The following is a 26,417-nucleotide window of genomic DNA, read 5'->3' as shown; positions in this document are numbered from 1 at the left end:
CCCAGATGTTTAAGAGCAAGGTTTGCAAAAATCTCTCTACCTTTCACCTGCAGTTTCTTAATGCGTGCTTATACTCTGCTGATCCTTGGGGGTGGGAGAATTCTTCTCATTTCCAAGTCAACTCAGTGCTCCCCAATGAATCCAACTGCAAAGAATGTATTCAAGTGCACATCCAAATTGGATGTGCTTTCCTTTCAACAGGATATGCATTTGGATGCACATCCCAATACACATGAGTGTCAGCCTGGGGTTGTATCCAATGTTATTTTAACATACGATCCATTTGTTTCAATGGGTCTATTCTAAGTAGGGCTAACATTGGATACAACCCCTGCTTGCCTCTGCTTACACAAGCTTCCTCTGCCTGATTCTCAGCAATTCCCTCCTATCAATCCAGCTCCCCATCACACTTCCAAGGCCATCTTCAGGAGAGGCTTTTCATGGGCCCAGGGTGCAGTGGGAGGAAGGGGTGAGGGATTCCTCTTGCACGAGCATCCTTGTGCTAGCAGTGCATTGAATGCAAGCCCACATTTCTAAACCAGCAAAAGCTGGGCAATCATGGAAACCAGATTAGATCCTTTAAAGCCCAATCCTATGCATGTTTAGATAGGAAGGAGTCCTACAGCTCCCTGCAAGGCTCGCTGGGGAATGCTGGGAATTGTAGGACTTTTTCTCTGTCTAAACATGCATAGGATTGTGCCCTTAGCATACCAAATGAATTCTGAAAGTTTAGTAATACCCATAGGCATGTTGTTGTTGTTATTGTATATACAAATAGGCATGGAAGAGCAAGTACTTTAGTCAGCAGAAACCAGTTGCTCTTTTGGGTTTATGCTGTCAATTAATTAGGCTGTCCCACCCTTAAAGGAGGCCTAGACATAATTTTAGATAGATAGAATTTATCTGACAAATGATTGGATTTATTTAACAAAAAGATGTGCCCTGCCAGACCTAGCTAGCTGGTTTGACCAACTTTAGCAGTCCTTCTGTCCCATTACCCCTTCATGGATCACTGTCCCCTTCATGGATCACTGCCTTGTTGTGGCGAAGGGGCTTGCGTAACTCAGTGAAGCCATAAGCTATGCCGTGCAGGGCCACCCAAGACGGACAGGTCATGGCAGAGAGTTCTGACAAAATGTGGTCCACTGGAGAAGGAAATGGCAACCCACTCCAGTATTCTTGCCAAGAAAACCCCATGGAACGTATCACAAGGCTAAAAGAGATGACGCCGGAAGATGAGCCCCTCAGGTCGGAAGGTGTCCAATATGCTACTGGGGAAGAGCAGAGGGTATTTCCAAGTAGCGCCAGAAAGAGTGAAGCGGCTGGGCCAAACCCGAAAGGACACTCAGCTGTGGATGTGTCTGGTGGTGAAAAGAAAATCCGATGCTGTAAAGAACAATATTGTTTAGGAACCTGGAATGTCAGATCAATGAATCAAGGTAAGCTGGAGGTGGTCAAACATGAGATGGCAAGATTGAACATCGACATCTTGGGAATCAGCGAACTAAAATGGACAGGCATGGGTGAATTTAATTCAGGTGACCATCATATCTACTATTGTGGGCAAGAATCCCTTAGAAGAAATGGAGTAGCACTCATAGTCAACAAAAGGGTGGGAAAAGCAGTACTGGGGTACAATCTTAAAAATGATAGAATGATCTCAGTACGAATCCAAGGCAAACCATTCAACATCACAGTAATTCAAGTCTATGCCCCAACCACTGAGGCCGAAGAAGCTGAGGTTGATCGGTTTTATGAAGACCTACAACACCTTCTAGAACTAACACCAAAAAAAGATGTCCTCTTCGTCATAGGGGATTGGAATGCTAAAGTAGGGAGTCAAGAAATCACCGGGATAACAGGCAGGCATGGCCTTGGTGTACAAAATGAAGCAGGACAAAAGCTAATAGAGTTTTGCCAAGAGAACATGCTGATCATAGCAAACACTCTTTTCCAACAGCACAAGAGGCGACTCTACACATGGACGTCACCAGATGGTCAATATCGAAATCAGATTGATTATGTCCTTTGCAGCCAAAGATGGAGAAGCTCCATACAGTCAGTAAAAACAAGACCTGGAGCTGACTGTGGCTCAGATCATGAGCTGCTTCTTGCAAAATTTCGGCTTAAATTGAAGAACGTCGGGAAAACCACTAAACCGTTCAGGTATGACCTAAATCATATCCCTGATGAATATACAGTGGAGGTGAGGAATAGATTTCAGGGATTAGACCTGATAGACAGAGTGCCTGAGGAACTATGGACGGAGGTCCGTAACATTGTTCAGGAGGCAGCAACGAAATCCATCCCAAAGAAAAAGAAATGCAAGAAAGCAAAGTGGCTGTCTGATGAGGGTTTACAAGTAGCTGAAGAAAGAAGGGAAGTGAAAAGCAAGGGAGAAAGGGGAAGATATACCCAACTGAATGCAGAGTTCCAGAGAATAGCAAGGAGAGACAAGAAGGCCTTCTTAAATGAACAATGCAAAGAAATCGAGGAAAACAACAGAATGGGAAAGACTAGAGATCTCTTCAAGAAAATTGGAGATCTCAAGGGAACGTTTTGTGCAAAGACGGGCATGATAAAGGACAAAGAAGGCAGGGACCTAACAGAAGCAGATGAGATTAAGAAGAGGTGGCAAGAATACACAGAAGAACTATACAGGAAAGATCTGAATGTCCCTGATAGCCATGATAGTGTGGTCACTGAACTTGAGCCGGACATCCTAGAGAGTGAAGTCAAGTGGGCCTTAGGAAGCATTAGTAACAACAAAGCTAGCGGAGATGACAGTATTCCAGCCGAGCTATTTAAAATCCTAAAAGATGATGCTGTTAAAGTGCTGCATTCAATATGCCAACAAATCTGGAACACTCAACAGTGGCCACAAGACTGGAAAAGATCAGTTTACATTCCAATTCCAAAGAAGGGCAACGCCAAAGAGTGTTCAAACTACCGCACCATTGCGCTCATTTCACATGCCAGCAAGGTGATGCTCAAAATCCTACAAGCTAGGCTTCAGCAGCATGCGAACCGAGAACTACCGGAAGTACAAGCTGGGTTTCGAAGAGGCAGAGGAACTAGAGATCAAATCGCCAACATTCGCTGCATCATGGAGAAAGCAAGAGAATTCCAGAAAAATGTCTATTTCTGCTTCATTGACTACGCTAAAGCCTTTGATTGTGTGGATCACAACAAACTGTGGCAAATTCTTAAATTGATGGGAGTACCAGACCACCTTACCTGTCTCCTGAGAAACCTGTACGAGGGTCAAGAAGCAACAGTAAGAACCAGACATGGAACAACCGATTGGTTCAAAATTGGGAAAGAAGTACGACAAGGCTGCATATTGTCACCCTGCTTATTTAACTTATATGCAGAGTACATCATGAGAAATGCCGGGTTGGATGAATCAGAGGTCGGAATTAAGATTGCCGGGAGAATTATCAACAACCTCCGATATGCAGACGATACCACCCTAATGGCAGAAAGCGAAGAGGATCTAAAGAGCCTCTTGTTGAGGGTGAAAGAGGAGAGTGCAAAAGCTGGTTTGAAACTCAACATTAAAAAAACTAAGATCATGGCATCTGGCCCCATCACTTCCTGGCATATAGAAGGGGAAGAAATGGAAGCAGTGACAGATTTTACTTTCTTGGGCTCCAAGATCACCGCAGATGGTGACTGTAGCCATGAAATTAAAAGACGCTTGCTCCTTGGGAGGAAAGCTATGGCCAACCTAGACAGCATAGTAAGAAGCAGAGACGTCACCTTGCCGACAAAGGTCCGTCTAATCAAAGCTATGGTTTTCCCAGTAGTAATGTATGGCTGTGAGAGCTGGACTATAAGGAAGGCTGAGCGCCGAAGAATTGATGCTTTCGAACTGTGGTGCTGGAGAAGACTCTTACGAGTCCCCTGGACTGCAAGGAGGTCAAATCAGTCCATCCTAAAGGAAATCAACCCTGAGTGCTCATTGGAAGGACAGATAATGAAGCTGAAGCTCCAGTATTTTGGCCACCTAATGCGAAGAGAAAACTCCCTGGAAAAGACTCTGATGCTGGGAAAGACTGAAGGCAAAAGGAGAAGGGGACGGCAGAGGATGAGATGGCTAGATAGCATCACGGATGCAATGAATATGAACTTGAGCACACTCCGGGAGAGAGTGCAGGACAGGAAGGCCTGGCGTGCTATGGTCCATGGGGTCACGATGAGTCGGACACGACTGAACGACTGAACAACAACAACAACTGTCCCATTAACCTTTTTTGTAGGGATGTCAGAGAATTCCGCCACAGATCTTGGTGAGGCCAAATGCCAGTGGATTCAGCCCCCCGAACTCTGTGGCGGAACGGCCTGCCCCCCCGCCCCCCCGCGGATCCCCCCCGGGATGAGACTCACCTCAGGCGGATCTTCCGACCAGCCGCTGCCGCCATTTCCAGGCTTGTGTGTAAAAAAAAAAAAAGACATGATAGGCTATGTAAAGATTTACGTAGCCTATCATGGCTAGGTTTTTTAAAAAAAGAAAAATAAGATGTGATAGGCTACGTAAATCTTTACGTAGCCTACCATGGTTGGGTGGGTTAAAAAAAAAAACGAGTACGCAAGTGGCGGCAGCTATGGCCTTTTTTGTAGGGATGCGTTCATTTGCGTTCCTTCTTTTTACCATCTTAATCTACATAAATATTTATGTAGTCTATGACGGCGAAAATAAAGGGGAATGCAAATAGCGTAGTGGGCGCTATTTGCGTCCCCTTTTGATTCGCCGTTTTAGCCTACGTAAAGATTTACGTAGGCTAAAACGGTGAATGAAAATGGGACGCAAATAGCGCCCACTACGCTATTTGCATTCCCCTTTATTTTTGCCGTCATAGTCTACGTAAATATTTACATAGATTAAGACGGCCATAGCCGCCGCCATTTGCGTACGTGGTTGGTTGGTTTTTGGTTTTTTTGGTTTTTTACCCAGAACCCTCCACGGCCGGAAATCCGGCTGCGGACGGCTCTGGCCTGGCCGGGCCAGGCCGGGCCTGGCTGGCTGGTCCGCGGAGCTGCTGCGCAGCACAGCCAGCCGTTTGAGGATTCCGGGGGGAGGAACAGAGCGCCTCCTCCCCCGGCCAGGATTCTGGGGGGAGGGACAGAACGCCTTCCCCCCCACCATCAACATAATCTGCGAAAGGTAAGTCACTTTTATACATCCCTACCTTTCTGTCCAATTCCTCAGACTCATAATATATTAGGTTATGTGATATGTTTATCTTTCTGTTGTGAGTGAACCTGTCCAACATAGTGACCCAGAATTTCAATTTCCCATAATCTGTGGTGCAGACTAATCTTGTCTGAAATCAATATTACAGGTACCAGGAACTGTATGCGCAGAATCAACACATCTGAGATCCACAAAATCTTTTCAGACACACCCTCAGACACATTCTAGGTAATAAAAGAAAAACAATACAATCTGAAATAAGCAGTTAACAAGCTGGGTTTGTTCTTATTTTCTTACCTGGTTTACACATATTACACCTCCTTCCATGGCGCTGAGGCAAGCAAACACATTGTCCACTGATTTGATCACAGACAGTTCCTGGTAGTGTCCCCAAAGGATCACAGTCACAAATCTCGCAACCAAGAAGGTTTTGAGTGGTGAGATTGTACATTTGAGGCATGCACTGACTGCATTGAAGACCTGTGACACCAGTTTTGCAAGGACATTGCCCTGTTGATTTGTCACACAACAAAGAGCCATTTACTGTACCAGCCTTATCACAGTTACATGGCAGACAGGCTGAGGAATCATTTTGCTGAACTTCGTAGTACCCGTCTATGCAGGTGCCACATTGTCTTTCCCCAAAGTTAGACTTGCATATACACTTCCCTGTTTTAGGATCACACATGGTATCAGAAACAGAACCTGCTATTTGACAATCGCAAGGCTTACAGCCAAAAGCATCCATCCCGTAAAAGCCATCCATGCAGGTATCACAACGAAGTCCTCTGACATCTTCCTTACAATTGCACTGACCAGTAGAAGGGTTACAGAAATCATTCATGGAACCATAGATGTTACACTGACAAGGCTCACAACCATCTTCCTTAAAATTTTGCAGGTGTTTATATCCAAAGTTGCAGTGATCACATCTGAGACCTGGAGAGAGAAATTGCATTATTATAAGAACAAGGGGGTGGAGACTAAAGATCTCACCTTGCATGGTTCCATCCAAAGTAGAATGGAAAGGAAGGTGCTCCTGTGCTGCACCCTTGAATTGGAAGAGAACAATAGGACATCTAGGCCAACCCCAACTGCAAAACAGTAACATCTCACCCACTGCTCCTCCCCTCCGATCACGTATGATCCAACCATAGCACACCATGAGTAGAAGCACCACAGAAATGTGCCTGAAGAGCAAGCCACTCTAGCTGATCTAGGTAAGCAAGCTAATCCATGTTCTATAACAGACCGGAACAAAACTAGAGTTATCAGCCAACAGGACCTGGAGGGAATTTCCTTCCTGCCCAGAATATGGCTTTCAATTACATCCTGATCATGAACAAGATGGAGTGAGCAGTTACAAAGAATGGCCGGAGGATGTTCATGTCCTTTCTCCAGCTAGTATACCTGTGATCACTTCCATATCTGAAATCTGCTAGACAGCAATGCCTCTGTAAGTGCTGGGCTCAGTGTAGAGTATATGCTTTGCAAGCAGATGGACCCAGGTTCATTTCCTGGACACCAGCTGTCAGACAGTGTAGACAAAGCTAATCTAGATGCACCAGTGGTCTGACTTGGAATAAGGCAGCTTCCTATGTTCTTACGACTATTAAGCCTCCCCACAATATGGACATTTATCCCATCTTCAGTGGAGGCTGGTGGCTTCGATGTCAGTGGGGCTGTGAATCTGCTCTGGGTTCAGTCAGAACCAGGCAGAACTCTAAAGGAGCTATCCAAGGTGCTGGCCCCAAACTCCCAAATAGATTCAGCACCGTGGATAGCTCATTTAGAGTTCTGGCTGAAACTTAGAGAGGATTCACAGCCCCACCAACATCAGAGCCACCAGCCTCCACTGCCTGTCATGTTCCTTAAGAAAATAGCCTCAGTGGTCTGAACATTAAGGAATTTGAAACGATCAAAGCATTGATTACAATCAATGCATTAAGGAGTATGTTCACTAGGGATACGAAATCCCTTACCTCCAGTCCGCCAGGGGTCTGCACGGGGGGGGGGAGGCGATCCTCCCCCCGGAATCCTCAATGGGGGGGAGGTGATCCGGTCCTCCCTCCCCCAGAATCTGTCCAGGCCAGCTCCGCTTCGAAGCCCTGCAGAGCCAGCCGCCAGCTCCGCAGGGCTGGAGAAAGTCGATACAGCCGGCAGCCATTGTCGTGCCGTATCTCTGTGTAAGTCAGTCCCCTGGATACAAATGGCATAGTGGGTGCCATTTGCGGCCGTAAAGCTGGTCGATTAGCCTAAATGCAGCCATTTGTGGCTGCATTTAGGCTAATCAACCAGCTTTACTGCCATAAATGGCGTCCGCTATGCCATTTGCGTCCCTGTTTTTGGCCGTGATAGGCTACGCAAATATTTGCGTAGCCTATCGCATGAACAGGGGTGCAAATGGCATCCAGTATGCCATTTGCAGGGACGCCCCTGCTTTTACGTGATAGCCAATGGTGTCCGTGCTTTTCATTAACACGATAGGCTACGCAAATATTTGCGTAGCCTATCGCGTTCATGAAAAGCACGGACACAATTGGCATCCAGTACGCCATTTGCAGCTGTAAAGGCCTTAGTTTAAGGTAAATGCAGTCATTGCAGCCACAGTCAGTCCCCTTCAGCCAGCGATACGGCATGGCGGCCATATCGCTGGCAATCCAGAAGATTCCGTGCGGAGGCGGGGGTAAGTCTTCCATTCCGCCATGGACTCCGAGGGGCCAGATTCCTTACAATCCAGCCTCACTGGAGTCTATGGCGGAGTTTTCCGCCATCCCTACTATAGACAGCCAGTGTGGTATAGCGGTTAGAGTGTTGGACCGGGACTTGGGAGACCCAGGCTCAAGTTCCCAGCCAGCCAGCCGTGAAGCTCACAGGGTGACTTTGGGCAAGTCACTGACTTTCAGCCTAACCTACCACACAGGGCTGTTGTGAGGGTAAAATGGAGAGGGGGAGGATCATGCACACCACCTTGGGCTCCTTGGAGGAAAAGGAGGGATATAAATGCAACAAATAAATACACTGGCTGCCAATTTGTTTCCAAGCAAAATATAAAATGCTGGTTCTTACCTTTAGGGCCTTACATGGTCTAGGTACCTTAGGGAGCGCCTTCTCCCCGACGTCCCAGTCCACCACCTAAGGTCCTCTGAGAGCTCTCTACTGCAGCTGCCTCATGTGAGACTGGCAGCCACACGCAAGAGGACCTTTTCCGTTGCCTCCCCTCAGTTGTGGAATGGCCTGCCGGTTGAAGTAAGCCTGCTGACCTCAAGCCGGCAGTAAAGGCGCTATTATTCCGGCAGGCCTTCCCTCTTTAGAGCTCTTGTTCCTTTTGCTGGCTCTTGTATACTGTTTTTAAGCTGTGTCATTTTTACTGCTGTATTTTTGTTAAATTGTTTTTCACTTTTATGTCACCTAGAGTATTCATATATAGGCGAGTTATAAATTGAATAAATAAATAAAACTATAAATAAATAAAACTCTCCAGTCTTATGATAGAAGAATATACTCTGGACATTGCAAAATAAATTACTATAAATTAGCTTTAAACAACTTTAGTGCTAAAGTTAAATATATCTTTATAGAGAGCTTCGGCTATTGGGCAGTATAGAAATGAAATTAAAAATAAATAAACAAATATATCAGGGTTTATTAATAGATCTTCCTAAATAGATACAGAGCTTTGTTTTCATATTCCAAGATGGAATAATGTTTTGGTTTCAATGCATTATTCTGTTAACAACTGTGGTACATTTGAAACCAAAAAAAATTCTCAGTGTATCAACCTGTGTCTCCATTAGTCTTCTTTTCAAAGTCATGACTTTATGCTGCCTACAGCATTGCTTATGAGGGTTTTTTTTTTAAATTTATTTTTTGTTCAGGCATTGCATCTACATTTTTAATTTATAAACGGTATGACCCAAGAAAGAAAAACAGAATATTACCTGAGAAATGCCAACTCACACTTGTGCTTTCTGCTTTTTCTTTTTTTAAAATAATAAAAGTATACTGCCCTGGAATCCATATTTTAGGATTAAAATGTGGCTTATACATTTAAAATAATAAATAATAAAATTTGCACAATCCTGCCATCACTTAACTGTACTATACAGTAAACTAAAATAAAGTCCTGTGTTTTAACAAACAAGTTCATTCTTTAAAAAAAAAAAATTACATAAGCACACAAATATATTTATATATTTAGAATCTCCTATGGTGAAAAAACAACCCCCAAGTCAGTAGGGAATGCATTATATATGGATAAAAACTGGAGAACTCCAACAGAAGGCAAGTTCCTTTAGCAGTGATGAATGGCTCACCTAAGGCATATCATTTAATTTCAATAAGGAAAATAAAAAAGGACCACTATTGCCGCAAATTTTAAAAATAACTGTATTGTTAACAAGAATTATGACTCATTTTGAACTATTAAAATTGGTCTACATGGATTCATATCATATCAGTTTTAAAAATATGCGCAGTGCTTATTTGAATATGCCATACATATTCCTGACAGGTAATCTATTCCTAACGATACCGAGAAAGGCCTACAGGGCATCACGTTCAATGTTAACAAGTACAGGGGAGTTAGCACGCTTGGCATTTAATTCACATTCTTCTCCCTTTTTTATTCTAGATGAATGACCTACTTTAATAAAATTATTGGTGCTAATGTATTTTACTGGTGATAGGATCATTAGTAAGATTTAACAGTTGTGCTAACTCTAACAGCTCATGCTCCATAACATTGCAGCACTTAGTTACATTTTCTGTTATCAAGCTTGTTTAAACAGACACGATGACAATGGAGTCTAAGGTTACTTGTATATCCAGGTGTTGTTGTTTTTTAAGTCAGCACATATTTTTAAGTAGATGCACATGCTGCATACATAGCATTTCAATATCGCTATTTTGTTCCATAGTAAGAACCAGCACCCCAGTGCTCATTATATGGGTCACTGAGAGAGAGTAGTGTATACACCGATGATGAAAGCATGGAGCTTGCCCTTCTAGAGAAGTTCCCCCACCAAATGAGGTTAGACAGATGCTTATTAGGGAGATAGCCTTTTCGGTGGTGGCACTCTAGTTCTAGAATGCCCTCCCCAGAAAGAGTTGCCTGTCTCTTCAATGCCAGGGGAAGACCTTTTTATTTTCCCAGACCTCTTGATTATATGTTTTTAGTGCATTTTAAATCTTTGACACTAACCATTTTTTCCCCTTGCTGGTTTTTAGACTGATTTCATACTAATTTTCTATGGTTTGGGTTTTATGCTGATCTTGCGCTGATTTTATGCTGAGTTTTGTAGGTTTTGTGCTGATTGTGTTGATACTGTTTTAAATCTATTCTGATGTTATTTGATTTGATTTTGTATTTTATTAGTTTTGTAAACCACAGAGAGGACTTGGTTGATGGGCAGCATAGAAATGTCATAAATTAAGTAAGTAAGTAAGTAAATAGGAAAATCCACTAGTTCAAGAGCTCTTGATCAGCTTTCCCTGATCAAGGATCAAGTGTACATACTTGTGTAAGAGTAGATGTTTGATATAAATGAAATGCCTTGGCTAGATTCCATTTTCATTCATGTTGGCATTGTGTCATTTGTGCAATGCTATGTTGCCCATTTTGTCATTGCTACTATTGTTGCATTGATCAAATCTATTGCACCAGCATAATATCCAAGGCCAGCGGATAATTCTAGTGCAAAGCTACATTGTTGACAGAGCAGACACTGATCCCTTTCCTAATTGCCATTTCTTTGCTGGTAATGAAGGTACGAACTCATGAGCAATTAAAATCTAGTATGTAATGAAGAGAGTACCACAGTAAAAACATTCAGACTCTGATCCTACATACATTCATTTACCTTTTTTTTTACTTTACTCCTATGATCAAGATCTTCAAAGGTAGCAAACAAATGTTGTAAATACTTCTAGGGGATGCTTCCAGCATGGGTAATATCATTCATAGTTCGCATGCAGACTACATAAGATAATTGCGCCTGCAGCTGTTCTACGGCAAGTTCACACTGTGTATACATGCTGAGTAGACACGTGTACTGGGGCTCCCCAGTGACTATATACTCAGAAAATGGATATGTGTCCAATCATACAAGAAAGCCTACACACAATTCAAAATCTTAGTTGATTTTTGCCCATCTAACATTTTTAAATTGAAGATGTAGTTCTTATAACTCTTGCAAAGGGACAGTTGACACAGACATATATGAATATGGAAATCGGGAATGGGAGTTCACTCTATTTTCGTAATGCCTGGAGCTTTAAAAAAATGGAATGGGGAGGGGGGATTTTGTTTTTAAAACCTCTTAAACATTTTCTTTTCCAGAATTAGTTCAATACAATCAGTGTTTTAAGGTGCAGTCCTATACCCACTTACCTGGGGTTAATTTCCATAGAATTCAATGGGACTTACTTCTGAATAGATACGCATAGGATTGCACTGTTAAAGCAGTATTTTTCCAGAGCTTACTCACATTGCTGCAAACCAACTGGAACCACAATTCAAAGTAATGTGAGTGATGATAACAATACTTGACTGGATTACTAAACAAGCTACAGTCTAAAGCAGGGGTGCACAACCTTTTTGGCTCAAGGGCCACAGGGGATTCTCAAGGATTTGGGGAAACAGCCACATACACACACATACAAACATATATATATATATACATATGTGTGCACACATCCCAGAGATTCTGATACACATTGCTCTTTCCTTCCTCCTAGCAGTGGTGGGAAAAGAGCAATCTGTATGAGGATCTCTGGAAGAAGGAGTGGAGAGTACAGGTGGGGGAATTTGGCAGGGGTAACAGGGGGTGAGGCCACCCTTGGGGGGCCACAAGCAGCCCCCAGGCCACAGGTTGTGCAACCTTGCTCTAATGGAACATATATCTAGCTCACTATTGTGTCTACACTGACTAGAAGCAGTTCTCCAGGCTTTTAGCAACCCTGTCCTTCCTAGCCCTACCTGGAGATGCCAGGGATTGAACCTGGAGCTTTCCACATAAAAGCATGTGTCTACTGCTCAGCTATGACCCTTCTGCTGACTTGATGATGATAAAATACTTTCAAATGCTGCAGATTACCAAACACTTTGATGTATTTGTGCAATCTGGTGACTGCCAAGCATACTGATCTTGCAACATGGTGGCAAGGCCAAACAACATGGCCTCTGACTCATCTTGTTTCAGATTCCTCTATCTTCTTCATCAAGTAAAAGAGATTGATGGATATTTGAAAATACACACATACGCATAAAATTAAGGAATAAATTAACACATGAAAAGAGTTAAGAAGCTTGCTTAAATTCATGCAAACTTCCATTTTCTGAAGTGTATAAAACTCAAAAGTACACATTCTGAATCTGAAGCTGTGGCTGCTCATCCTGACTAGATACCTACCCTTTGCTATTATTTTGAAGGATATGTTAACTACTGGGAACAGGACATAAATCTATTAAATAAGAATGGCTTATGTAGTGTGGGTAGATCCAATGGGGCAGTTCTGTTTGCAGAGCAGTTTTGATCCTGCAATGACCTGCATACAGCTCCATTAATGGAAGAAAAGGTGGATGATGTCCCTTTCCCCCTGCAGCACCCCGCACACCCCAAACATTGGTGCAAGAGGGTTGGGGGACCCTCCAGAACAGCATGGAAGGTGACATGGGAGCTTCAGGAAGAAGGGAGAATCAATGAAATTCACGGTGTCTGCTGGAACAAAAGCCTTCCAAGAGCAGAATGGCACCACTGGAATCCCACCATCTATCTAAAGCAGGGGCAGGCAACTTTGGGAGTGCCAGGGGCCATTTTCATCCACCAGGGCCATTCTTTGTGGGACGTTATGCAGTCCATTGGGTGCCCCCGACCCCAAATGGGTGGGAAGCAAAAATGCCACTAGTTTGCCTCTGAAATTTGGCAGCAAACCACTCCATAGCACTAGAGAGTACTACAGTGGTTATGTTTAGCTTGTTCCCAAGCTAAATTTAACCCTTTGAGCAGTCCATAGTTGCTACAAATGCAATTTCTGTGGGGGCAGTGGGAGGTGGTGGGGGCTACATGCGGTCCACAGGGTTCATATTACTCAGCCCTGATCTGGAGGTTTCTATGACACCTGCTGTGTATGAAGATGAAATGACACTGAACTCTTCAATAGTATTATAACTGAGTGTAATGGAACATTCAGGAGTACTGTTGCTACTCCTTCATTACATTACAGGATGCTTATTGTCTGAACCTTTCTGCTCACATTATGAGTGTTTTCTTTCGGTGTGATAATAAACACAGTGTTTTCAGTCTAACATTGATAGTATCTATATTTATTATTTATTTATTATAGTTTATTTTTTTCTTGTTTCCCAACTGGCAAAATCTGAGATATTCTAAAATACAAAAGAGAAGGTTATGTGTGAACATATACAATGTACACATAAAGTAATAACACAAGTTTAGATTTTGTAAGGAAGTATTGCATGTATTTCAAATTTCCCGAAAATTTTTAAAAAAGAAAACCGGAAAAAAATGTCTCTTTTATGGAAAGTTTACATCTCTGCATTTCATTAATCCCATCACTTAAACCAGCTGAATATGTGAAATTATTCAAAAGAACTGTGTTCAGGGTGAAGGGAGATTATATGGAAATTTTACTTTCCCTGCACACACAAAAACAGCTACACCAAGTGTCTTAAGGTTTTTTTGTGAGGAGCAATGAAACACACAATCCCCAACCTCCAGCTCGGACTGGTTCAGTTCAGAATATGTTTTATCACTTGATTCTGTTGAATGTATATAAACTGCACACACTTTTGGAATAAATGAACATTTTAAAAAGCTGTGTTTGTCCACAGGATTTCTCCTTACAAAGCTCTTACTAGACCATAACATAGGCTTAATAACAGAAAAGCGTTTTGGACATTTTAACACATTTAAAGCACAATTCTACACATGTTTATCAGAAGTAAGCCCCACGACGTTCAGTGGGTCCTACTCCAAAGTAAGTGGGTATAGGATTGTAGCAATAGGATAAATATATGCCATAGTTATCTCTGCAATAAAGTTGTGTCTAATGGAAGGACACTAAAATATAATATGATTTTTTTAAACCACACGTCTGGGACACGTACAGTTACCACTCAGAGTTCCTTTCATCAAGAAATTGTCCTTGCATAATATCCCCATACATCAACATTTCAAAGTGCATTATATGCACTGTATATTTTGGGTACTTGATAAATTTTATCCCTACATAGATGTGGCTGCCTGAAATATGTTAGAAGTAATAAATTGCTATAAAAAATCTAATTTCTGGAAAATACCTGTGGGAATAGCAAACAAAAATGCATGTCTTGTTAAAAAAAATGATAAATAGCACTGAAAGTAGCAGTTTATTATAATCAACTTGGCAGTGAATTACAAAATTAAAATTATGTGGCCCTTGATAACTAACCCTAGCAATGTACAAGATCTATAGAATTACATTGACATTTTGCATTTCATAGGAACAGTTCAAAGAATTACAATAGCAAAAATGAAAAGATTTATCAGAAAATACCCTGTAGCACATAATATTTTTGAGGAGGAAAAATCCATTTATTTTGGTCTGTTAAGAAAACTGACATAGAAACTGTTTTCTTCAAACTCATTAAGTGTGTAACATCATGAAAACATGATATTTTCCTCAAAGAAACATTTGTGGCAACAGTAAGTAAATTATATTTTTTATCTCTTTTATATATATCAAGTGGAAGGTGTTTCTATAACTACTAAAATCTACTAAATACAGAAAAATCTAAAGAGCATATTACACTTAGCCTCCAGCTGCAATCAGACAGGAATAGTAAATAATAATATACCATTAAATCAGATCTGCATAATTTCTCATGAAAAAATAACACATTTGACCTGATGTCATTTTTAATAAGTTTTGGCTATGAGTATTTTTATTTCTTATTTCTAGAGGAAAGAAAGAAATCTGGCTGTAGATTCTTGTCTTACACCTACCAATAACATTTTCTTTGCACTTGCACTGGCCTGAATTTTGGTGACAGGTAATATCTCCATCGTGTGTCCCAGAGGTATTACACTTACAGGGGCTGCAGCCATCAGGATCTGACTGTTGTAGATTGTAGAATCCTTCCTGGCACTGATTGCACTGTCTGCCAGACACATGTCTTTTACAGTTACACTGGCCTCCAATCTAAAAAGATACAAAAAGAAAAAATTTGTAGAATGATGAACCTATGTCACCTGCACCCCCAGATAGACACTCATTAGCAACATGGGTGGGTTAACAGAATAGAAAATCTTTAAGTGGAAACAGGAACAAAACAGGTCTTTGTGGTTTATGTTCCAGTAGTTGAAACACAGTAAAAAAAAATAAAACTATAGAAATAGTGGGAATATAAATTCTCTAGAATCACTTAAGGAAGAGAAGAATGCAGTTGGCAGGGGCAGGGGGAACTACATATGGGGGAGTTCTGCACACAGCTAGTACACATATAGCAAACCCACAACCTGTGGGCTGCCTGTATGTGGTTCTCAGATCAACAACTTCAGCAGCCTATAAAATATAATTCAAATACAAGCTTTGTGATTTTGATATATACTTGTATTTCTTTCTACTAGGAATAGCAGGTGTGAGTTGATGCAAGCAATACTGAATCCTGGCTACACTCTTTTTCCCCTCTCTTTCTTTTTTTTTAGTTATTCCACTCCATATATGAAAGCACTCCAAGATGGCACATTTTGGAAAAGGAGAAGAGATTAATGGTAAAATGACACATATTTTCTGACATTTGCTCTATTCCGTGTCATCATAGAATAGTGTTCGCTTCTGCATGAATATCATGGGCAATAATATAGCAAAACAAGTACAGCATAATGGATTGTATTCAATGGCATCTTTCTTCTAGCGCTAACGGAAATCCCATTATTATCCTTGTGCAAGTATCAAATCCAGTACCTTGATTCTGCTCACACACCCACTGCACAACCTTTTCCACAAGCGTTTTCACAACTCATTATGACTTCATTATGCTAGGTGTTGCTTGTGCTAGTTGTTCTGCTAGTGCTTGCACAACCACTCGTGGAACATGCAAGCAGCCATGGAATAATGCCACCCCTTGCATGTTTTCCATTAACATTACATCGGATAAAATCCCATGTAGTATTTAGATGAAAGGGGTTTCTCCATGACAACGGAAGGAGATGGAAGGAGAAGCCAATCATGGCTTACCCTGATTTTTCAAGGAGCCGGCTTTGCTCTGTGCAGGGCTCCACGAGTGAGTCTATCCCACCAGTAAAAGTTGCTTCATACAACATACTTTTAGTTGGGGAGGTTGCAGTGAACGTCATCTGACTGGCAGGGGCTGCTCAACCAATAAAAGAGGCTCCCCCACCCAGGCTCCCCCCTTTCTCCTTTAAGAATAAGAGAGGCTCCCCCACATTCAGGGGCAAGCCTCACTGACCACAGTGGGAGTTACTTCTAAGTAGACACTAATTGGTTTGTGTTAGGAAACACAGGGGGGACAGGAACAATCTCCTTCTCTCTCTCGCTCTCTCCGCTTACTTCCTTAAATAAACAAACCTTTCCAGAACACAGTGTTCTGGCTTCCCTGCTGCGATCAATCGAAGCTTCAAAGCTTCGACATAAAGGCTCTCTAAATGCATTATTTTGATTCATGGGAATCTGGGTGTGCATTTCGGGAACAAGCCTCATTGACCACAATGGGCGTTACTTCTGAGCAGACACACATATGTTTGTGCTGAGAAAGACAAGGAGGGGAAACAAAAGGAGGGGAAACCAACCCCCTTTCTAACCTGCTGCACAGGAACAAAGGTCTGAATTAGTTACTTCCGAAGGCAATAAACCAAACAACAGAGAATCGCATCTTGGGGAAAGTGCAGCCTTTAGGAAATTAATGCTTTAAAATGTGTTATTTCAATTGAGAGGAATCTGCGGTGGGCGCATTCAGGGTACAAGCCTCATTGACCACAATGGGAGTTACTTCTGAGTAGACACTAATTGCCTTGTGCTGGGAAACACAAGGACGAAAAACACCCCCTTGCCCAGGATCACAGTGAAAGCCACACCCCTGGGCAGGGCTAGCATACCTGAGGTCAATGCAGGGGTTGGAGAACACAACAACTATGCCACCGAGAACTCGACTTAAGGAAAAGAATCAGGCTTTAAGCAGTCTCAGGAAATCTGTTTTTCCCTGATAAGCTCCGGGGAGGCTGCTGGATGGCCACGGTGTCATATATCCGTAAAGACCTCCAAATGCAGCCAGCCTGGAGTAAATCGCTCATGGATACCTCCCCTAAGTATTTGTGCCTGAAGCTGTTTACCTGTTTGAATTGGTTTAATAGTAAAAGGAAGTGACTTGCTTTAACTTCAGAAATGATATATCAATATCTGTATCTGTGTCTCTATAGCATATCATATCTATCTATCTATACGCACACACTGATGCTGTTATAAAGTGCTGCACTCAATATGCCAACAAATTTGAAACACCCACTCAACAGTGGCCACAAGACTGGAAAAGGTCAGTTTACATTCCAATTCCAAAGAAGGGCAACGCCAAAGAGTATTCAAATTACCGCACAATTGCGCTCATTTCACATGCCAGCAAGGTGATGCTCAAAATCCTACAAGCTAGGCTTCAGCAGTAAGTGAACTGAGAACTATCGGAAGTACAAGCTGGGTTTCGAAGAGGCAGAGGAACTAGAGATCAAATCGCTGAACATTCGCTGGATCATGGAGAAAGCAAGAGAATTCCAGAAAAATGTCTATTTCTGCTTCATTGACTACTCTAAAGCCTTTGATTGTGTGGATCACAACAAACTCTGGCAAATTCTGAAAGAGATGGGAGTACCACACCACCTTACCTGTCTCCTGAGAAACCTGTACGCGGGTCAAGAAGCAACAGTAAGAACCGGACATGGAACAACCGATTGGTTCAAAATTGGGAAAGGAGTACGACAAGGCTGCATATTGTCATCCTGCTTATTTAACTTATATGCAGAGTACATCATGAGAAACGCCAGGTTGGATGAATCAAAGGTTGGAATTAAGATTGCCGGGAGAATTATCTAGGGATGGACGAAAGGGACTTACCTTGTCCCGCAGCTTGCTTCACGGTAGGGGGGAGGCGCTTCGCTTCTCCCCCCGAAGTTCAAGCGAGGGGGGGAGGCGCCCCGCCTCGCCCGGCCGAAATTCAGGCTGGGGGGGAGGCGCCCCATCCCTCGCTGCCAAAATTCAGGCCGGGTAGGAGCGCCCCGTCTACCCGGCCGCGAAAAAAAAAGTAAAACACACACACACACCCGTGATAGGCTACGTAACGATTTACGTAGCCTATCATGGCTAGATTTCCAAAGTCAGCCGTGATAGGCTATGTAAATCGTTACGTAGCCTATCACAGGTGACTTTGAAAAAAAAAAAGCGCATACGCAAATGGCGGCTCCCATGGGGACCACCATTTGCATTCCTTATTTTGGCATGTCTAGTCTACCTAAAGATTTACGTAGACTACGGCAAAAATAAGGGCAACGCAAATAGCATGCCCTTATTTTCGCCGTAGTCTACGTAAATCTTTACGTAGACTAGATGTGCCAAAATAAGGAACGGAAATGGAGGCGCCCCATGGGCGCCGTCATTTGCATACACGATTTTTTTTCCCCCCAAAGTCAGCCGTGATAGGCTACGTGATGACTTACGTAGCCTATCACGGCTGACGTTGGAAATCTAGCCGTGATAGGCTACGTAAATCATTATGTAGGCTATCACGGGTGTGTGTGTGTTTTTTTAACTTTACTTTTTTTTTTTGCAATGGAGGTGGCAGCTGGTCGGGAGACTGGCCGCCGCCCCCGCTGAAACGCCGCCAAAACGCCGCCGGGACCCGCCGCCGAGAGGGACATTCGCCGAAGGTAAGTCCCATCCCGGGGGGGCGGGGGGCCGGCGGAGAATTTCCCCAACACTTTCGGGGGGCCGAATGCGTCGGCACTCGGCCTCCTGAAGATTCGTGGAGAAATTCTCCGCCAACCCTAGAATTATCAACAACCTCAGATATGCAGACGATACCACCCTAATGGCAGAAAGCAAAGAGGATCTAAAGAGCCTCTTGTTGAGGGTGAAAGTGGAGAGTGCAAAAGCTGGTTTGAAACTCAACATTAAAAAAACAAAGATCATGGCATCTGGCCCCATCACTTCCTGGCATATAGAAGGGGAAGAAATGGAAGAAGTGACAGATTTTACTTTCTTGGGCTCCAAGATCACCGCAGACGGTGACTGTAGCCATGCAATTAAAAGACGCTTGCTCCTTGGGAGGAAAGCTATGGCAAACCTAGACAGCGTAGTAAGAAGCAGAGACATCACCTTGCCGACAAAGGTCCATATAATCAAAGCTATGGTTTTCCCAGTAGTAATGTATGGCTGTGAGAGCTGGACTATAAGGAATTCTGAGCGCCGAAGAATTGATGCTTTCGAACTGAGGTGCTGGAGAAGACTCTTACGAGTCCCCTGGACTGCAAGGAGGTCAAATCAGTCCATCCTAAAGGAAATCAACCCTGAGTGCTCATTGGAAGGCCAGATACTGAAGCTGAAGCTCAAATATTTTGGCCACCTAATGCGAAGAGAAAACTCCCTGGAAAAGACCCTGATGCTGGGAAAGATTGAAGGCAAAAGGAGAAGGGGACGGCAGAGGATGAGATGGCTAGATAGCATCACCGATGCAATGAATATGAACTTGAGCACACTCCAGGAGAGAGCGGAGGATGAAGGCCTGGTGTGCTAGGGACACGAAGAGTCGGACATGACTTAACGATTGAACAACAATACACACACATGAACACACACTGTGTGTGCATGTGTGTGTGACTTGTCCATCGGCTACATTTTGTGGAACCTTTAAAAACAAATAGACAATTCAGAGAACCTGCTCCAAATCTTTGCAGAATAATCTCTACGGAGCAAACAAAACGCTAGCGATCTGAAGCCTGTTTGAATACTGCTCTGCAAGGCGTAGAATAAATTCACCCTTCACTCTTTGAGTGCTAAAGTTAGCTAGAGAGTAAAGTCATCATCTACACACACGCGCACAACGGATTTTGTTTGAAGCCTCAGAAACACATTACTTATAAGGAAAAACAAATGGACGCTCTTCCAATTCAAACAATTTAAATAATGGGAGGTCATGCAGTCATAACGGAATATTGAACAAAGAGCTGGATATTGCTCCTGCTATTACTCATGATTCATTAGTGTGATACAAAAGAAATTGTTTAAAAAGATTACTCAAAATGGGAGTGTACCAGATACCAGTCAGTCTCCTTGAAACAAGTCCTACTCACTGGTTCTCAATTACAATTTGTAATTTTGTATGTTTGTATAACTGGATTATTATAAAATGATGTATTCCATAATTTAGGACGCTGATGTAAACAACCACATTCCCATTGATACTTTCAGATTCTTGTGGGTTTCCACTCATTATACATCTACAGTTTGAATCTGTTACTTCTCTGGTTAGTAATAAAAGTGGCATGGCAGTAGCAGAAGATCTTCCTCTGAACTATGCATTTTGTTTTGTGTTTTTTTAAATCTAAAGGATAAAAACTCATATGATTGTTCTCTTCTGGAATTCTGTATCTTCGTTTAGGCTAAATGACGTATAACTTTTTCTGTTATATGTCAAAAAAGCATTGATGAACTGCTGGGGATGGTAAATTATGCAGAGAAAGTGTATTCTGGCCCATTTTTAACACATTTCCTTGAAAATTATCCTTGTGACGTGACAATTAATTTTCATGAGCCAGGGCCTTATTCCTTATGATTCCATCTTCCTTGGGTCAGCCTTGGAAACACTTCCTTCAATAATGCCTTTCTATTTCATGTAATTCATTTCAGCCCATTCTCTCCAGCCTTATTAATCTATTTTTAATGCCTCTTAATCATTGTGCTCTACCTTGCAGCAGTCTATTGATGTCTTATTGAACTGTACAGTCCAACCCATTTTTCCTTATTTTCTTTTTTTATATAATCTTGGTTTTGGACTCATTTCTCAGTTTTATTCATTGCTAAATTTCTGATCACTCTAAAAAAAGGAAAGGAAAAACATGAAACTGCTCTATCACCTTGAACTAGAACAATTTACCATTCAGTTACTGTCCATGCAGAAAAACTGCCACTTGAAATAACAAATCTCAAAACTGTCATTTAAATTCTCCCCCCCCCCCTCGTTCTTACCATATCATCTGAACTAAAAATTGTTACTGGAGTTTTAACAGATTGTAATTGTTATGGTCTTGGCCAAACAAAGGAACATTATAACAGACATAAAATCAGACCCTGTATTTAACTAGCATTGTCACTGTTCTAAAAGCTACCGTACTGTAGGATTTCACGTTGTTTTTTACAAGCCTAAACCCCAAGCCAGCAATGAGCTCTTCATAGGTAGAAGATATCAAATCTTGCTGTGCTCAGACAGCCTCTTGAAGGATCAAAGCTACCAATAAAAGACTGTCCCCAGTGAGCATAAAAACAAACACAAAACGACAGGAAAAGCCACAAAATGTTACTGGATAAAGGGATTTTTCATCATTGTACCTATGAAGAAAATTCAGTGACAGGAAATAACATAATAAGGGAATAAGTTTTAAACTGAAGCAGGTCCCAGCCCAGACAGGATTTTTTTTTACATATATTCCTGGTCTTTTGAAAGAGCTGGATAATTCATTAGTGTATTGTATGTTTTTGCTTGCAAATGAAAGTTGGGGACTTAAAATAATATACATTCCCTTTTCTGAGTTCTTGTAAATAAAATAACAAACTGGTGTTTTTATTAATGTGTGTCAGATTTCCAACACAAACTTAGTTCATTTTGAAATTATCTCCATACATTCTCAAAAGTGGCAGATGGCTTCTATCACAATCCGAGACTCTTCAACTTGGATCGCAGGACATTTTAAATTCTAATAAACACCCCCCCATTTTTTTTCTTCTAAATGTTATTTTAATGTTTATATGTTATTTTACAGATGTGATCAAATTATCTTATACCCATTTTAAACCACTCTTCTGATAGATCCATACAGGGTGAGGTTGTTGTGTGAAGAATTCCAAGGGCTGATGGATTTCAACACAATGTCACACTTGCAGTAGGAAAGGTTTCTGTATTTTGTCAAAAGTATATTGGGTTAGGACAGGCTGTGCTGAAAGCACTTCCCATCTTCACAGCTCGGCTGTGAAGTTGTGCACTCTACACCGTAGCGGGACCTTCTACACAAGGGGTAGGCAACTTTTTTGGGCTGTGGGCATATTTGGCAATTTGAGAAACTGTCCTGGGCAACACCACAAAATGGCTGCCAATGGGAGGTGTGGCAAAGGACAAATAACCTACCCAAAAGACTGAGTATAAGGCAAAGATGTGGTCTGAGCCCCAACACACTAAACAACCCATTTGAACCCACAGATTTCAGCATCAACAGAAACCTATTTAAAAGTGGCTGGTAAGAAAATGTGTTGATTTCAAAAAGTGGGAGAGGCAGGGCACCTTGGTGGGCACCGAGAAAGGTGTCTGGGGGTGCACTGGTGCCCATGGGCACCATGTTGCCTACCCCCTGTTCTACGCCTTTGGGGGGTTGTGTGCTGAAATTCATAGAATTTTAGGATGGGTTTACCTTACAGATAAGGTAGGAGATGCTAAGTTTCTTATCCGGTTTTTGATTTCCCCAAACCTTTGCCATCACTTCAAATGGCAGCAGCGTTGCTCAGGTAACATGCCAGCATCCCAGCTTCATTTTCCTACAGGTACACAATGGAAAGAATGGCTCATTCACATTGTGCATCTGTTGGGAAACAGAAATGAGACAGTGCTAGGGATGGATGAATCTGTCGATTTCAGTTTCTTAGGGTGCAATCCTATTGAGAGAGTTGGCAGCCTCCCATGTTGGAGGCTGCCAAGTACCCAGTGCTGGGCAGCTGAGCACAGAGGTGATCCAGCTGCCCTGCATTTTTGGCTAGATGGCCAATTTTGGCTGTCTAGCTACAGCTTCAGAGAGGAAAGGAGGCTGCACAGTGCATAGGAAGCTGTGTAACATGGCTTCCGTGGTCATCTCTCCTCCCCATCCATGAGACCGTGCACTTTTCCCCATCTCCATTCTCCATTTCAAAGCGTGAAGATGTGGCCAGCACAGAGAGAACCGCACCAGCTACAAGGGGGGGAGGGGGCGGGGAGTGTGGTTTCTGGGAACCATGTTCAGAGCCCTGGTTCCCAGAAACTGAAAAATCCTATGGCCCTCTAGAGAGTGTCTAGTGGCCATAGGATTGCTCCCTCGGATTCTCATTTTTCCAGTCTTCTTTCCATTCCATCCTGTTTCCACATCAGTTTGACTTTTTAAAAAAATCTGCATGAAATTCATAAGCATTTTTGTGTGCATTTTTCCTAATACATATTTTTGTATACATTTTCCCTAATATACATATTAAAAAACTTGCCTTAATATGTGTATATTCTCTCTCTCTCTCTCTCTGTCACACACACACTGACATTTCCCTAATAACTGCATTTTTGCATGCATCTTTTGAACAGAGAACTGCACTGCAAAATTTGGAGGAGAGCAAATGTCAAAGGATAAGTGCATTTGGTTTGTGTATTGGTTTGAGAGGTGCAAATTAGATAAGTTTGCATTAAAATGAGAAGCAAATGAATTCCTCCCAATTCCTAGACATTTTGCACTTGTCACCTCATGTATAAGTTAAGCCCCCTCCGCAAAATTGTCATAATTTTGACAAGAAGATCACTTTTATGCTGACTTTCATTTACACCTGTCCCACACCCATGCAAAATGATGAAAAAGTAGGGATGTCAAAGAATTCCACCATGGATTACGTGGCGGAATGGCCTCCCGCCCCCCCCCCACGGAATTCCCCCGGGACAGAACTTACCTGGGGCGGATGTGGCGGATGAGGTGGCTCTGGCGGCGGCAGCTCCGGCTGGTCTCCCGCCTGGCCACAGCCAGGCTGCTGCGGCCCCCATTTGCGTTCTTGCAGCCGTGATAGGCTACGTAAGTATTTACGTAGCCTATCACGGCATAGAGAAGGGACGCAAATGGTGGCCGCTAAGCCATTTGCGTGGCTGCCTTTACCATGATAGGCTACGTAAATACTTACGTAGCCTATCACAGCAAAGAGCAGGGGCACAAATGGTGTAGCGGACGCCATTTGCGTCCCTGCTCTTTGCCGTGATAGGCTACGTAAATACTTACATAGCTTATCACGGCTGCTTGCAAGGATGCAAATGGCAGCTGCTATGACGGCCGCCCTTTATGGCCACAGCAGCCCGGCCGTGGCCAGAACTCCGGCTGCAGCCGGCCCTGGCCGGCAGTTCCACGGAGCTGCCGCGGAGCAGAGCCAGCCGGGGAGGATTCCGGGGGGAGGGATAGAGTGCCTCCCCCCCACCGCAGATGCCCTAGCGCGGAGCCAGGTGAGTATTTCCTATATCCCTATGAAAAAGCCAGGGCCAAAACACTTTGGCCCAGTGCTAGAATTCATCATGCATTCAACCCCTCAGTGGCAGAACACATGCTTTGCATGCAAAAGATCCCAATTCCAATCCCTCTGTTACCTCTGGCTAGGGAAAACTCTGAAACCCTAGAGCAGGGGTCCCCAGTGCAGCACCCATGGGTGCCATGGCTCCCACAATGGATCCTGGGAATGAGTCCCCAGCATGGTGCCCATGGGCACCCAAAAAACTAGTGGACGTTGCCAAAATGTATGTTTCAAAGAATCATTAGCTATATCGCACTGCCAACAATTTGCTGAATTACACAATCCCTTAATAAAGAGATGTTGTGGTATCCAATAGACACGAAGCAAACGTTTTTGCTGAATAAGATGCAGTTAAAGATCCATAGACGCGACAAGTAGACACCAAAGCAGTGATCCACTGATTAGGCATTTTGTGGTGGTGCCCGCAGCAAGGTCTCAAATGTGCCCACAGGTCCAAAAAGTTTGGAGACCCCTTCCTTAGAGAACCATTGCCATTCACTGTACACAATAGTGAGTTAGACTGACCAGTGACCTGGCTTGGTATATGGCCGCTTTCAAAATTCATTTCCACGTTGCTTCTATAGTTCATTATTGCAACAGCCTATGCACAATGGGCGTTTTTGTGCTAAAGCCTCCCAGTTACTGGTTTTATTTTTAAAATCTTATCAATACCTCCTTGCTGATATTCCATTGCAATATTGCCAGTCAGCCAAAAGTGGTCGTTCATGTAATATACATGATAACAGTTCAGAAAGAAGCACTCATGATTTCCCAGATCTCTTTTGCCCCCACGTTTTCCCACACACTGATGCTGAGGGCTGGCCTGGTTCTTCCCAATCATCCCTCAATACAGGTTCACATGATTCAGATGAACTGCGTGGTATATGGATTTAGCCTAGAGTAGCTGGCAGGGATTTCTGCAGTCACTGGAGACTCCAGCATTCCTATTCACAGAATTGTGAATTCCATGAATTCACAGCCGTTCAAAGCCTGGACCAGGCAGGGGAAGGCAGCCAGGACATCAAACAGAGGCAGGTGGGCTAACTTACCACCTTATTGGCCCTGCCTGGGACTGTGCTGCTGCCAGTAAGAAGTCACCCCCCTGGCTGGAGCTGAAGAGGGAAAGGAAAAACTCCCCAGGCTAATTACGGCTGATTCAAGCTGGATCTGCCCAGCTCTGACGCAAGGCAGCAGCACCCCAGTGGCAGCTACGCTGAAGGTGGGGTCACCCCTTTGGAGGGAGCCACTTCAGGGTAGATGCAAGGGTCACCACCCTAATACTGGGTTGACTGGTTCTTGTGGCTTCTATGTGTGGGGGTTGGTTGTTGTTTTGTTTTGTGTTTGTTTTGCTTAGGATCCTGTTATGTGCCTGGATGAGAGGATATATGGCCAAGTCAGGGCACTTGAGGAGGTCCCAATTAGTGTGGTTATGGGTCAAGGGAGATATGGCGTTGGGAGGAGGGCTAACCAGGTTAGGGGAACATGGCTCAGACAGTTAATGGCTGTGCTGTGTTCCGGCCCTCCCCACAACCGCAGGCATGGTGGATGCCCTATCAGCCTGCCCTTGGGTCTCCAGATGCTGCTTTTAAATGCCACATTGGTTCAAAGTAAGACCTCCCTCATCCATGACTTAATAGTGGATGAGGCACCTGATCTGGCTTGTATA

At 43.1% G+C, this 26,417-nt stretch overlaps 1 protein-coding gene across 1 annotated transcript in view; it reads right to left on the bottom strand.

Annotated features, from left to right (window-relative positions):
• USH2A (usherin) overlaps window positions 1–26,417 on the bottom strand; it is an 809,138-nt gene that overhangs the window by 666,807 nt on the left and 115,914 nt on the right. The window contains exons 12-13 of the mRNA XM_084828794.1: window positions 15,205–15,400; window positions 5,495–6,136 (exon numbers count right to left, since the gene is read on the bottom strand). Coding sequence (XP_084684920.1) covers window positions 5,495–6,136; window positions 15,205–15,400 — 838 coding nt within the window. The remainder of the gene's footprint in view (window positions 1–5,494; window positions 6,137–15,204; window positions 15,401–26,417) is intronic.

This window comes from Heloderma suspectum, chromosome 1 (assembly GCF_057233095.1).
Source record: "Heloderma suspectum isolate Gila_16-S chromosome 1, 16-S_ref, whole genome shotgun sequence".
Classification (NCBI taxonomy): domain Eukaryota; kingdom Metazoa; phylum Chordata; class Lepidosauria; order Squamata; family Helodermatidae; genus Heloderma; species Heloderma suspectum.
This window is presented reverse-complemented; position numbering and strand designations above follow the sequence as displayed.